This window comes from Diadema antillarum, unplaced genomic scaffold (assembly GCF_040938485.1).
Source record: "Diadema antillarum isolate AM-2024a unplaced genomic scaffold, OU_Dant_1.0 seq00000724_RagTag, whole genome shotgun sequence".
Lineage (NCBI taxonomy): Eukaryota > Metazoa > Echinodermata > Echinoidea > Diadematoida > Diadematidae > Diadema > Diadema antillarum.
In genome coordinates this window covers 272040-286732 of record NW_027271627.1, presented here as the reverse complement: position 1 = coordinate 286732, position 14693 = coordinate 272040, and the positions used below count along the sequence as shown (strand labels likewise).

The 14693-nt window shown below is 41.6% G+C and overlaps 1 protein-coding gene across 1 annotated transcript in view; it reads left to right on the top strand.

Annotated features, from left to right (window-relative positions):
• The window catches only part of LOC139738140 (uncharacterized), a 47743-nt gene extending 33967 nt beyond the window's left edge, over positions 1-13776 (top strand). The window contains exons 4-14 of the mRNA XM_071648801.1: positions 137-316; positions 492-755; positions 925-2359; positions 2596-2682; positions 4061-4290; positions 5491-5577; positions 6663-6817; positions 10083-10240; positions 11109-11239; positions 11963-12046; positions 13177-13776. Coding sequence (XP_071504902.1) covers positions 137-316; positions 492-755; positions 925-2359; positions 2596-2682; positions 4061-4290; positions 5491-5577; positions 6663-6817; positions 10083-10240; positions 11109-11239; positions 11963-12046; positions 13177-13236 — 2871 coding nt within the window. The 3' untranslated portion in view covers positions 13237-13776. The remainder of the gene's footprint in view (positions 1-136; positions 317-491; positions 756-924; positions 2360-2595; positions 2683-4060; positions 4291-5490; positions 5578-6662; positions 6818-10082; positions 10241-11108; positions 11240-11962; positions 12047-13176) is intronic.
• The last annotated feature ends 917 nt before the right edge of the window (positions 13777-14693 follow it).

Genomic DNA, 14693 nt, shown 5'->3' with positions numbered 1-14693 from the left:
TTGGTGTTTTCCCAGTTTGATGTTTTCACAGTAGCCTTACAGTTACATCCTCACTGTGAATAGATACCCAGTAAGTAGCTTCCTAACATACTCGCCCAACTCTGCGTACCATACTGCTCTTGTTGTGGACCAATAGGTAAAGAGTCGGAGGGCGGTGCTGGATGCAAGGAGGGAAGCGGAGGAAAACAAACAGAAGGACCAGGAGACCAAAGAGGAGACCAAGAAGAGGAGGAAGGAAAAGAGGATGAAAAGAGACAAGCAGAAGCGGGAGAGGCTCAAAGGTCACAAGAAAACAAAGAAAATGGTGGACCTTGAGGTGAGTCCAGTACCCGTTGGGCACGGTCACACTGCCTGAAACTAGGTGTAGATTTCTTCCAGATAACTTTCAGAAGTGTGAACTGAAAATGAAATAAGTTTCCTTTGATGGAGTAAAGATTGACATAATGTTTTGATCTTTTACTTTTCTGTTTGTTCTCGACTAACTATCTTAGATGCTTGGTTCACTGGAGAGTGCCACCAAGCGCACATTGATGATGAGCCCCTCGGCTCTGGACACTTCCGAGAACTCGGCCAATCTCTACCGGTCTGCCCTGCCCTCAGAGCAGGTCCTGACCATCGCACAGCTGGAAGAGAAGTCCAACCAAGAGAGGGCAGCCTCCTCAGGGTCAGGGGTCACGACCCCCTGCAAGTTGGAGTCTTCAGGGTCAAATTCCTGCCACTCCTCCAACTCCAACTCCAGTACTCTATCCCAGGAGGTGAGAGCCATCCTATTGCTCCAAAGTCCTATTTTTAACACCAGTAGCTAGCTGAAGTAGAACAATTTTGGTTTCAGCAACCACCACCCAGAAGATTTTATTCTTTAGTTTGCGTAATATTGTGACTTGGATTAAATGTTCTTCTTGTTTTCTCTCGCATGCAAACCAGCTGGATATGACACCAGATTCGCCATCGTCTGACAAAACCTCCAATACTTATGCTGCATTCTTCGGAGACCTCTGCAAAGCTGATGAGAAGTCAGAACATCCAGACTCCCAGGAGTCAGCACTGCCCAATCAGCTGCAGGACATTGCTGACGTGCTGCCCACTCCAGAGGTGGACGATGCAGACAAGCAGATAAGCGATCCTGTCCTGACCCCCAAGAGCCCCACCCTGACCCCCAAGAGCCCACCAGGCGTAGAGGAGGGCTTATTGTGCAATCAGAGCAGCACCCTTTCTTTGCAGACCAGCAATCAGCCAGCCTCTGTGGATGACCTCAAGAGCGAGGAGAGTTGCGCAGTGCCCATCGTATCAAAGGGGAGCCCAGCATTCGATAAGACACTCAGCAACCTGCCAACGCCCCCTGAAGCAGACCACCACAGATCACCCTTCACTCTGTTGCAATGTGGTGGTGGTGGTGGTAGAGATTCCAATCTCTCCCAAGCGGACAGTGGAAGTCTTGATGGAAGCCTGCTCCATAGGTCTCTCTTTAATAGATACCCCAGTGAATCACAGAAACATGAGTATAAAGTGCAAGAAGTAAACTTGTTTGAGAAGACAAGGCCACCAGTGGGAAATGTGCAAACAGAAAGTAACAATCTGAAAGGCAAGCTTGAATGTGGTGATGGCGGTAAGAGCAGAGGGGACAAGAGCCAAGAGCCGACTGCCCAATCAACATCCCAATTCCAACCACCAACTCCTCCTGCATCCCTTTTTGCCTCCCTCTCAACATCCTTGCCCAAACCCTCCCCTCTAATGCCCCTCAGTGAGGGCATCCAGAGAAGAACTTCAGACCTGAAATCACCCCTCAGTTCGCCGACTGCACCCCAAGCTCCAACCACCAGTTATACGGCGAGCACGCCGAGTCCCAAGTCCTACCTCTCTAGCCAAAAGAGCCCCACTTACCTGGGCAGTCGCAGCGGTGAGCGCAATGCATTTGAGAAGCTTCAGTCCTTTCAGCTGTCTTCAGCTCATGGCAGGAACAGCGCCAAGGTTCAGAGCCTGAAGGACAAATTGAGCAAGCTGGTGTCTCCGCCCACCAGGAGGGAGGAGGGTGTGTCCCTGGAGAGAGGGCCAGGGGACAGAACCTTGGAGCAGCCCCAGCAGCAGCCCCAGCAGCAGCAACAGCACCAGATGGCTGAACTGCGGGTGGACACCAGCCTAGCCAACGCCTGCCGGTTAGAAGAACCTGCCCCAGGCCAGCCGCAGCCACTGTCGGAGATGGAGAGGCAGATCCAGAGGATTGATGCACAAGGCCCCACCCATATCAGCAGACCTCTGGACAGGCCTGACCGGAGACCAAGACAGGATTCGGCCTCAATGGAGGTTCCAGTGGTGGGCCAGGATGTCCCCATGCCGTTCAATAGGCAAAGTTCCCTTGAAGGTCAGTATCTTTGTTCTTCAAGGTTACTTACAGCCCATTCCATCATATATCAGTAAATCAGACCACAAGTCCTGTGGATCTCATGGCACTGCAAATGTCACTTGTATTGATGAACCTAGCAATAACTTCTGCTTACAAAATGAAAATATGAACATACTATATCAGAGAGATTGCTTGTTGCACCTGTCCAGAGTGTGCAGATTTAGACAGGACTGTTGATATTACCCTTCCCCCAGGTCCTTCATCTGGCATTCCTGCTGGCAACAGCGACATTTCTCCCTCGACAACGGCACATCAGGGAGGCAGTTCCTTGGCTACATTCGGTAAGAAGATAGAACTATTATATCCGTTTCATACTACTGTAAACGCAGGTATATTAACTTTCGCGTACTTCTCGCTAGTGCAAATTCTGAAACCCGCGAAAATATCTTTACAATTTTCTGTGCACATTGTGAATGAGTTGCCAATTGCACAGTATGAAGTCAACATCCCACGATTATGTTTTCAAGCCGCGCAGTGCAAAATATTAATCTCGCGAAAATATTGATGTTTACAGTAGTTACCTGGGATATCACCTGGAAGAGTCACAGGCAAATCAAATGGGAGAATTCTTTTTACACTGGAGATTGAGCTCCAAGTTGAATTTGTCTCATCTGTTCTTCTGCAGAAGAAATATGTTTACATGTATTTATGACACATTGGCAAAACTGAAGGGAGTGTAGCTTTGGATTGGATTGGATTGGATTTATTTATCCAATACTTCATAAAAACCATACAAACACACGAAAGAAATAAACAACATATAAGTATAAATACATTACATTCAAATTCATGTTGTCAAATGTGTATAAAGTAACTGACATGTTTGCAACGGATACAAAATATAAACATCAACATAAAAAATTATGAAGCATTAGGAACTTAACAGGAAGGCAGAGTCTTATATGAAGCCAAGTCCAGTAACATGTACCAAATGAATGACATACTATTATAAAATTTCAAACAGCAGCACAAAACAAAGTGTAGCTTTGTAGGAGTGGGCAGAAGAGACTTGGTTTGCTTCAGATCATCCTGTTGTGCTTTGTTTTGGGACTGGCAAGAGCAAGGGGCTGACTTGCAGAGGACCTGTGCCTGATCTCCGGGGACAGAAACAGTCCTCAGACCTCTCATGCCACTGTAACCAGTAAAAGCATTCCTTCTGAGAACCATGTGTGGCTATTAGAAAGATGGTCTGTTCAAAGGGAATTCTGTTTTTATCATCATTGTTGCTGTTGTGTTTTGATGATGTGATGGTGATTAAGATAATAAGAACGATAAAGATAATAATGATGATTACAGTGTTGCTGATGAAGATAGTGGTGATGATGATAATGATAGTGGTGTTGATGATAATGGTGATAATGGTGGGGATGGTGATGACGACGATGATGTGATGATGATGATGATGATGATGATGATGATGATAAGATAGTGATGGTGATGGTGATAATGATGATGATGACGATGTTGGTGATATGTGGCCTCTTGTTTGCTCTTCACACAGAGACCCTACACCTCTACAATTGACCTTGATGATAATGATGATTGTGATGATGGTGATGGTGATGATGACAATGATAATGATGATGATGGTGATGAGGATGATGATGTCAGTGATGATATCAACTATGATGAATAGCCACTTTTTTACTCTATACACAGAGGCCCTAAGACTGGCCATCACCAGTGGGGACACCCAGTCAGTGGTCCACATGTTGCAGCAGGCTGGGCCCAGGAGTCTGGAGGACTCAGATAGCCTGGGCACCACGCCCCTCATGCTGGCGTGTTCACACCACCAGGACGATATTGTCAAGGCGCTCATCCTCAATGGCGCTATTGTCAACAAGAGCCACAAGAGTGGTATGACGCCACTCATGATGGCTGCAGAGAAGGTATTTAGGAAGATATAGTCTCAAATTTTTGCATACAAGTGCAGATACATTTCATTTCATTTGATTTTGGAGCAGTAAAGAACATGAAGGGAAATCGACAATAGACGAAATTTATAATCATCTTATGTATCAGTTTCGTATTTCTAATCGCTAAATAGCAATTCTACAAGATTATAAGAGTATTTGGGGGCTCTCTGGGCTGTAGGTTTGTATACTGTATCTCTGTTCTGTTTTGTTCAAACAAAAATTAGATGATTCAGATTATGAATACTTGCTCCAGTGATAATCTGGTATGGTAGCTTGTATGCTCAAAAAGTTTATCAGGTGGATGAATCTTGTAAAATACCAAAGAGCATCCTGATTTTGGCAGTGATTTTTTACTACAGTTATCACTGAAAGATCACTTTGTCACCTGCATTGATTGAGATAACTGAACATTGTGATTTATTTATTTTTTTTTCTACAAGGATTAACCCTTTTACTAGTAGCGTATGGCATCTCAATGCATTCTGTACAGGACTGTACAGTGTGTTGTGGGTTAAATGAAATTATATCAAATTCAAACCAGTGTACACATGGTTCCTCAAGATTTTGAAGGACATGGTAATTATCTCAAATTGAACTTCTTTATACATTGTTGAGATACTATCAGTAATACATGACATTATCAGTGCATTGGAAAATATTTTATTATATTCCAAGGATGTCTTGGGTAGCACTACAAAGGTGTGTGCTATGATTTATCTTTTTTTTTTCTTTGATTTACATGTAATGATTAACATCATTTTAACTGTAACAACATTTGCTCATCAAAAATGTATTGAAGATTTCATTAACCAGGGGCCCGTTTCATAAAACTTGTCATCAGTGCCAACTGCCACATTTCGATGACAAATTTGCTCTCAGCCAATCAGATACAAGGATTTCAGTAGCTTGTCACATCTATGACAACTTGTCACTAATGACAAGTTTTATGAAACGGGCCCCAGGACAAAACATATGAATATGCTCCGTTATACTATATGTAACGTCTCCCCCATTCTCTCTCTCTCCCTCTCTTTCCTTCCCTTTAATGTCACTATTAGTTTCATGTATGATAAAACAAACCACTTGTACCTCAAAAAATAGTATGATTTGTGTTGCCAAGGTAGAGAATTACTGTGAAAAAGAGATTTGTTTCTTTTGCTCTGTCCTCTTCAGGGCTTGACATCTACTGTTGGTATACTGCTAGAGGCAGGGGCCTACATCAACACAACAACACCTACTGGAGAATCGGCTCTCATGCAGGTACAAATTTGTATGTTGGTTGAAAATCTGAAATGTAGGTACACCTATCCATGCATACATACCGGTACATATCTACATACACATATACATACATAAATAAAAACATTCATACAGACAACATACATACAGTATATACACACATGCATACATGCATACATGCATACTTACATACATACATATGTGTACATAAATACTTTAAATGGACGCAGTCCTCACGAAATTCAAAAAAATATGTTGTTGTTGGTACCTCCAATGAACTACTTTCATCAAAAACAAACTTTCAAATCACCAAATAAGCTCGTACATTTCGGTTAAAAAAGTGTGACTCTGCAAATGAGCAAGTCTTGGCGGAGAGTCATACGTCATCGATGTACAACTCTTTCCAGCGGTGTTCTGCTCGTCATCCCTAGTTATTTATAAATACATGTTTACTGTTTATTTTTATATTAATTGTATATATAAATAAGCTTGAAATATTTTGTTTGAAATAATAAAACCACATATTGTCACATTTTATGAAAAAATCAGATATGATCATTTAGAACACTTAAATTGGTTTTCTGAGGCACGGCTGTCAACTTGAGAGTAGGGCATCAATGACGTTGCACCTTTTGGCAGGCTCTTACACGATCGCTTGCAGGAATTATTTTTTTAAAATCGCGTATGGAGACAATTTTTGATGTCCACGCGTATAAATTGGTGAAAGGTTATATTTTTTACTCTTCTTTAATTATCAGTACAGTGAAAGTCTCAGGACTGCTTCCCTTTAATTTATTGTCAAGCTTGAGGAATGGACTGTTATACGTGTATATGTCATACATTCTGCTGTGGTTTTAGTATCCCGTAATGTGCAAGACAACTGATGTTTTGATGGGTTGAATGATGCAAAGGAGCTTGGCACTGACAACACATAAATCACTGTACGTTTAGATAAATGTGGCACCCCGAGAATCGCGCTTCCAACCATGTTTGTACTTGCTATTCAAAACGCGTTTTGAAATGTGATTTCTCTTCGGAATTAGATAAACCCAGCCCTAGTATCACCCACGTGGTAGTGTTCACTTTATTTTCCTCTTTGTCCCCAGGCCTGCCGGAAAGGCCACAAGGATGTGGTTCGACTGCTGCTGGAATTTGGTGCTAACTGGATGGTGACAGCGAGGGACGGTGCCTCTGCGCTGGGGTACGCCCTTCAGCTCAACCACCGCAGTGTGCAGGACATCCTTCATGCACACGTCCAGAGGTGAGCTTGAGCTTGACCCTACCTTTGTCCACTCTGCCAGAATACACACATCCAGATGTGAGCTTGACCCTAACCCCACCTTGTCTATTTTGACAGAATACACATGCCCAGCGGTAAACTTGACCCCAAACCTACACTTGTCCACTGTGCCGGAATATACATGTCCAGCAGTGAACTTGACCCTAACCCCTACCTTGTCCATTCTGACAGAATATGCATGCCCAGCGGTGAACTTGACCCTAACCCTACCCTTGTCCACTACGCCAGAATACACACATCCAGAGGTGAGCTTGGCCCTAACCCTACCCTTGTCCACTGTGCCAGAATACACACGTCCAGAGTGACTTGACCCTAACCCTACCCTTGTCCAGTCTGCCAGAATGGGAAAATTGTGCTGAGGTACAATGTAGATAGGATGTTCAATAGTAAATGCAGTGGCATATCCAGGGGGGAGTGCACAAGGCGAGTGGTCCCCCCTTTCATTCTTTGCTAAAACAAAAGAAAAACAAACACGGGGGCGCATGCGCCCCTCCTTTAATTTTGTAAGGCACCCCCCGTTTATGGAAGTCCTGAATCCGCCCCTGCAATGGGATCCTGGCATGGAAAACTATGAGGCAGTCATATTCATAGACATGATGCTGTAAACATGGACATTTTTGTGATTTATAAATGTTTGCTTATTTCATGGGTGTGATGATAGCATGAAAATAGAAGCACCCTGATCTTTTTGCCTATTATATAACATGTAGTACTATGTGATATTTTGATTCTGCAGAATCAATTAAGCATTAAATTCATCATACAGTGGAAATCTATGGCTTCTACCAACTTTCAGCAATTTGCAGGCAAGCTTTCATTCACTGCTTTGGACTTTTCTTTAATAAGACAAGTGATCACACTGTTTCTCCTCCCTGTCTGCATGTCTTCTGATTGCTGAACAGAAAATCAGTGACAGAGTGTAGCCTGAATCCCTGTCGAGGGTGAGGTTAGTTCTCTAAACCCATTGAGGATGGGCTGATTTGGCTTCAACACGCATTTCCCATTGACATTTGCCCGAGCGTACTTGGGACTTGCCCTCAACGGGTTAATCCATATTTGACTCTTTCACCTTTCTTGACTAAAAGTTCCTTTCAAAGGCTAAAAGTATAGTGGCATCATACCATCCAATGTTGTGCCCTGTATTGGAGGCATGTTCAGCTGAAGCAGAATGAGCTGGATGGTTGAATCATGAGGGCTCTTTTGTCCTCCTTTAAATGATCAATTAGGGTTCTGACTTTATCCCCAACACAGCAGTTGGGACAATCTGAGTAGGCATCCTGCCTGTCCTTTGTTCTGTAGGTCCTTTGTCTTCTGGGTGAATAAATCTGCTTTGCAGTGTGTAGGGACTCTTGATGGGAATACTAATAGCCTTGGCTTGGATATGGTTGCTTAATGTTGTGTTTAGGAGTCCCAAGACACTAAAAAGCAGATTGCTTCATTTAGAAGACAAAGAACCTATAGAACAAAGGACAGGCTGATGACTTGCTTGGCTTGTCCCAACTGTTACGTTGGGCATACAGGCAGGACCCTGAATGACTGGCTTAAGGAGCACAAAAGAGCCCTTAGATTAATCAACCCATCCCAATGGTCTTTAGTCCAACACACCCCTAACACTGGACACAATACTGGATGGAATGATTCCACCATGCTAGCCTTTGAAAGGGACTTTTGGTCAAGAAAGGTGAAAGAGCCCATCTGGATATAAAAGAGAATTAACTCAACCCTCAACAAAGATTCAGGCTACATATTGTCAGTGCTCTTTGGTTCAGTAATCTGAAGACAAGTAGACAGCACTGAGAAATGTGAAATTGGTGGTAAACTTTTGATCTCAGTACATGTACAAAATATATGCCTCCAAAATTTTCATCTGTCAAAGGTACATCCTTCATCAGCTGAATGACCCATCTTTGCCTTGATCATGTGACTGTTTATAGATGGTTCAAAGACTTTCAAAAGTTAGAAGCCTCCCCCTACCCCCCCCCCCCCCCCCCCCCCCCCCCCCCCCCCCCGTCTTTACTGAGAGAAGGCCCTGATGTAGATTGCTTTTTTGACTCCCCTTTACAACTTCTGAAAGTGTATGACCTGTTTATCGGCCGTCACATGATCAAGGCAAATAGGGGTTATTCCACTGATGAAAGCTGTACAGTTGACAGCTGAAAATTGTGGAGGTAAATATTTTGCGTCAAGACCAAAAGTTAAACACCAATTTGAGCTTCTACTCTAGCATTGAGAAATGATTTGATCACTTTGCTGGAAAAAGTCAACAGGAGCTCATCCACAAATTGCTAATGGTTGATAGAAGTCGTAACTTCCATTGAATGATCATCTCCAACCGATGAAAGTTTTCTTTACGAATTTGTCTCATCCAGCTGAGCACAAAAACTTGCTTTCATGAAAATTTCTGCTTTTACGGTACTTTAAAGGGATAGTGCAGTATTGGTGGAGATGAGAATTTGTCTTTTCACTTTTTGCGAGATACCAAGAAAACACTTGCGAAATAGTACAGAGCATATCATTTGAAGAGGAGTTCAAAGTTTATTTGATGAAAATCAGGTTTGGAATGACTGAAACATCCAAAAACAAAGTAAAACAAAGCGATCGTAATGAAGTGTGGGTCCCACACTTTACTAGAATCGCTCTGTTTTGGATATCTCAGCCATTTCAAAACCAGTTTTCATCAAATAAACGTTGAATTCCTCATGGAATTACATGCTCTTTCATATTTCATAAGAGGTTTCTCATTTTCTCACCAAACAATGTTAGAAACCTGAAATTAGGTCTCAACCAAAACTATACGATTCCTTTAACCACTTTACCTCTCAACCAGTTGTAATGCTGGGTGCCTGGCAGTAGTGGGAACAGACCTGGGGGATGGGCAGACATTGCTATTAGTTAATGTGAGCTGACGAGTTGACTAATTTTACGACACAAGGGTGCAGACGTTATAGCTGAGTCTACTACATCAAATCTTGCCAATAGAAGTGTGTAGCCTGGACTCAAACAAACCTCTAAGTGCCTGAACTCTGAACTCTAGATGGCATTTAGTCATGACTATCGGTACTGCAAACTTTGATGAAAAGCTACTACTATGTGTGGTATCTGTTTCGTAGGCCACAGTACAACTTTCAGCTGCTTAACTACTCATTTCTTGTCAATGCTTGCTAAAGTATCTGCCAAAGATTTGTCCACAAATCGTCATAATAAACTCGGATGATTCTTTTCACAGACTCTGCTGCGAACTGGAAGCGACGGCGAGCCAGTTTTTGTTTGGCACTGCACGACTTCTCAAGTCGGTCTTCCCTCTGCACTGCTATCGGCTGAGGGAGGCCACGGAGCATGTTGCTCTCATATCCTTCGACTCCAACAGCTACTACTGTTACCAAGGTAACCTACACACACACACTCAAATCTGATTGGATGCACTGAAAGATTACCATGACAACCTCCTAACAGACTCACCTGTATGAAATGTAGGGGCATATTCCCTGCATATATCTGAACCATTTTGCTTTCAATTAAGCTTTTCCTTTTTTAAACCAATGATTTTATGTTATTTGATTAACCTGTAGTGAGTTATGGTGTGTAGGGCGTTTTGTTTAAAAAGGATCATACCAAGCATCAAGATTAGGTGAAAGATTAAGATTACTAGTGAAATGGACATGCAGTGTACTATCTACTCTACAATAAGTGTTGTATTATAAAGGGATTGTAAAGTTTTGGTTGAAATGGGAATTTAGGTTTTAACTCTTTGTGAGATGATTAGAAAATCACCAATATGAAACATAAAAAATCATAAAATTATAAGAGGAATTCAACATTCATTTTATGAAAATCTGTTTTGAAATGGTTGAGATATCCAAATAAAAAGAGATCCTAATAAAATTAAGATGGACCCATCTGTCATCAGGATCACTTTGTTTTGCTTTTTAGATATCAGCCATTGCAAAACCGATTTCTATCAAACAAACTTTTGATTCACTTTAGAATTGTATGCTCTTTGATATTTCATGTAAGTGGTTGCTAATTATCTCACAAAGCATTAAAATCTTGATTCCCGTCTCAACCAAAACTATACGACCCCTTCAAGAAATTTACAGCTTACAATTGAAATGAATAAATTATTTGCTTTACTGCAAGGTTTATATTTTAAGAAACATACTGTTTACTTTTGAAGTTAATATATTATTCACCATTGAAAGGATTATATTATTTACAGTACATGTTTGAAATTTACTCTGTCCTGGTCTTCCAGGTCACGGAATGCTGCTCTTTCTTGCCCATGCCACCCTGGGTCCCGGGTGGACCATTAGCTGCAAGCTGTCTGGATCTAGCTACATCAAACAGGTCCTTCTCAACGGAAGATATCTACCTCAACTCACTCAGGTAGACTGCATATTAAATAGATGTTGTTTCTTTTCCCAGACCTAACCCTTACTGAAAAGTGAATATGCCTATTAGTATGAGACCTGAAGACATTGTTAAAGCTTGAAGCAAGTCCCATACTCATTACATAATATTGACACATGAAAACTTGCAAAGTTTTGCACTGCATGTCCTCAGTACTCCCAAAACTCCCAAAGTAAGCTCTGACAAAAAGAAATTTCAGGAGGAACCATGCATACCAAGTCCACTTATTCAAACTAGAAACTTTGCACTCAGCTTTGCAAGTTTCGTGCAGATTTCTGTCGAATTTGGTAAAGTTGCTAAGCAATCTCCATTCTTACTTTGTGTGTTTTCAAGCTCAGTGAGAATGGCCCTGTGTTGAGGAGAGTTGCAAACACTTGCGAGAAAAAATTAAGATCCCCTGGATAGTTGAGGTACAATGCAACTATAAATGTGTGAAATAGTGCAGTAAAACATGCTGCAGGGACAGTCTGTCTTTAAACACTACCTGTCCACAAAGGCCACAAAAAATGTCTTACCTTCATAGAAGTTTGCATGTTAATGAACCTGTGTACAAAGACCAGCTTCCCCAATGAAAACCTCTTGTTTGTCTCCCTGTGGGTGACCTTATACCCAGGTTTTACTGGACCATGTTTTAGCTAAAGAACTTTAAAATCATTGCACCTGTTCTTCTGCCATGCTCTTTCCATTTTGTTCTCTCAGGGAAGCAACTTTGTGCTGTCCTACACACCCAGATCTGGGAGGAACGTTCTCACCATTTCTACTGTTCCAGATCCATACACAGATGTAAGTCTATCCAAAAGGACCTACTGGTATACTATGCTAATGCATGTTTACTTGTGTTGACTTATGAAAGGCTCAACATCACTTATTCGGCCAAAGGAATAATTAAGTAATTGCCATGCATTTTATAAACAAATTATCTACTACGTTTCTTCAGATTACTTGGATATGCTCACATAAGATTTTCCAAACCAAGATTCTTTTAATGACATGAGCTGTCAATTGTGTGTTGAAGTACTGATATGATCAATGAAAGACATTGTATGTTGTTAGTATGTTGTTGTTGTTAGTCTAGGGGAAAGTGCATTCCAATGTCTTGATGTGTTACTGTATACGCCATATATTTGGCGAGTCTAAATTTTCGGGAATCGAGACTTCCCAACGATTTTGCGAGTGCTTAAATTCGCGATCATAGAATCCTGTACTGAACGGAGAAATGTATTCGCGTACATCACATTCATATGGGGATCAGAGTCAATATTTTCGTGAGTCTTTAATTTCGCGAATTGCAGCTGACTCGCAAAATTCACGAAAATAAAAACCTTGCAAAATATTCGGCATATACAGTATACAGTCAAGAGAAGAATGGAAATGTCATCCCAATAGATTGCTTTAAGATGCTTCCACCCAGAGCCTCTTCTGTCCATTGTTAATCGTATTAATTGTCAGATTTTGTTACTGGTGTTCAAAATCAAACATGGCTTTGCCCCGACTTTATCTTACTGGACCTTCTCCAACCAATGGTTTCATCCTGTAGATTTAGGTCAAGTAAAGATGCTCATCTTCGATATGCATCTGGTTTCAGCACTTACACTTGCTGTTGTGATCATGCCTTCTCTTTGTATGCCCCCAAACTGTGAAACAATTTGCCAGATAGTGTCCTCAATTACACATCACTTGAATTATTTTGTATCCTCTCTGAAGTATTTTCTGTTCTAATGCCCCTGATTGTTATTTTCTTATATTTTTAATATATTGTAGTATTATTCAATTCATTGTAGTTTAGTTTATGTGCTCCTAAGTGAGTGTATGTATGCATCTTTTATAAAGCACTTTTAATAAAATCTTTTGTATTATGCACTATATGAAAGTAATTTATCATTATTATTTTTATTACCCTGTGTCCATTGCAGACCCTGTTACTGGTAGGAGCCTACACTGTCCAAATTGGACCACACACTGCCATACACTGAAGGGCTCCCTCGCCCCACCGCGAGCCCCTCCTCCTCCTCCAAACCCACGCTACATTTCGCTGCCAGACTTGTCGAGGGGAGAGCCATCCGTCCTCTGCCATCAGCTCAGCCTCCCCTCCTCCGCCTCCTCCAGTGCCTCTGCTCCTCACCGCCTGAGCTGATCTCTCTCGAATTGTCCTCTCCATTTTCACCATTTCTCTCAAAGCGTAGCTATTGAATGACGCTGCATTCTCACTGAATTTTTGAACATTGAGACTGCAAGTACATTTTTGCCCTCTTAGCTTCTCTCTATCTATCTCTCTCTCGCTCTCACTCTCATACTGTTGTCTTCATTTCTTGAGTATCTTGAATGGCATGTCTACTTCAAAGGTCTTTGGTAAATGTTTTAAGGTGATAGTGTTTGTGTCACACTCTGGCAAAATGAAGTAAGGGACAAATCATCAAAATGTTAGTATCAATGTTTTTATAATTGGGTGGATGGCGTCCTGCATGGATACCAAGATTTGAGCAAAATCCCTGGCCCCTCTGGGAGATATCAAAGTGAAGACATTCAGGCATTACACTGATGTCAGTGTGAATGACAGATTGCATTGTAGTCATTCACACGGATGTCAGTGTGAATGACAGAACACGTTTTACAAACATGTAGTCATTCACACTGATGTCAGTGTTAATGACCGAATGCATTTTAGTCATTCACATTGATGTCAATGTGAATGACCGAATGCATTTTATTCCTTCACACTGATGTCATTGTGAATGACCGAATGCACTTAAGTCCTTCACACTGATGTCAGTGTGAACGACAGAACATATTTTAGTCTATCACACTGACGTCAGTGTGAATTACATGATGCATTCCCCCCCCCCAAAAAAAAGACTAATATTTCATGTTTCTCCAGGTTATATTATAAAGTGTTTGAATTAGTTCAACATTGTCATTCTCTCCTATTCCACTTGATTTGCAGAGAGAAGAGAGAGGTGTAGAGGGAGAGAATTCAATACTTACACATACAGTGTATATATCTAAAAAATATTCACTATGTAAAATCTTCTTTCTTGTATGCTGCATATGTCTGGGTGCACCGGTGACTCTGTGAGTTACTTCTTACATGTTGGTGAGACACACCAAACCATCCCAAATGTCATTTCAAGGATGTCATCTGTAAAGATTCCTGAGGTTGTCTTTACCTCGCCCTGGTTTGCTGCAGTCTCCTCACTTTGCTACTGTAAGTGACTGATATACAGTATGTCCGAAAAAAAAAAATTACAAGCGGATTTTTGCATTGATAACTCCCAATGTGATTAAACTGTCTAGATGCTACTTCAGGGTCTTAAAATATAACATCTTAGCTCTATTTTTCAGAAAACCCCATTCAATTCGGTTACGCGGTCACAGAGAAATGTGGATTGTTGTAAAGCATGTCATGAGTCTGATTTTTCCAAGTTTAGCACTT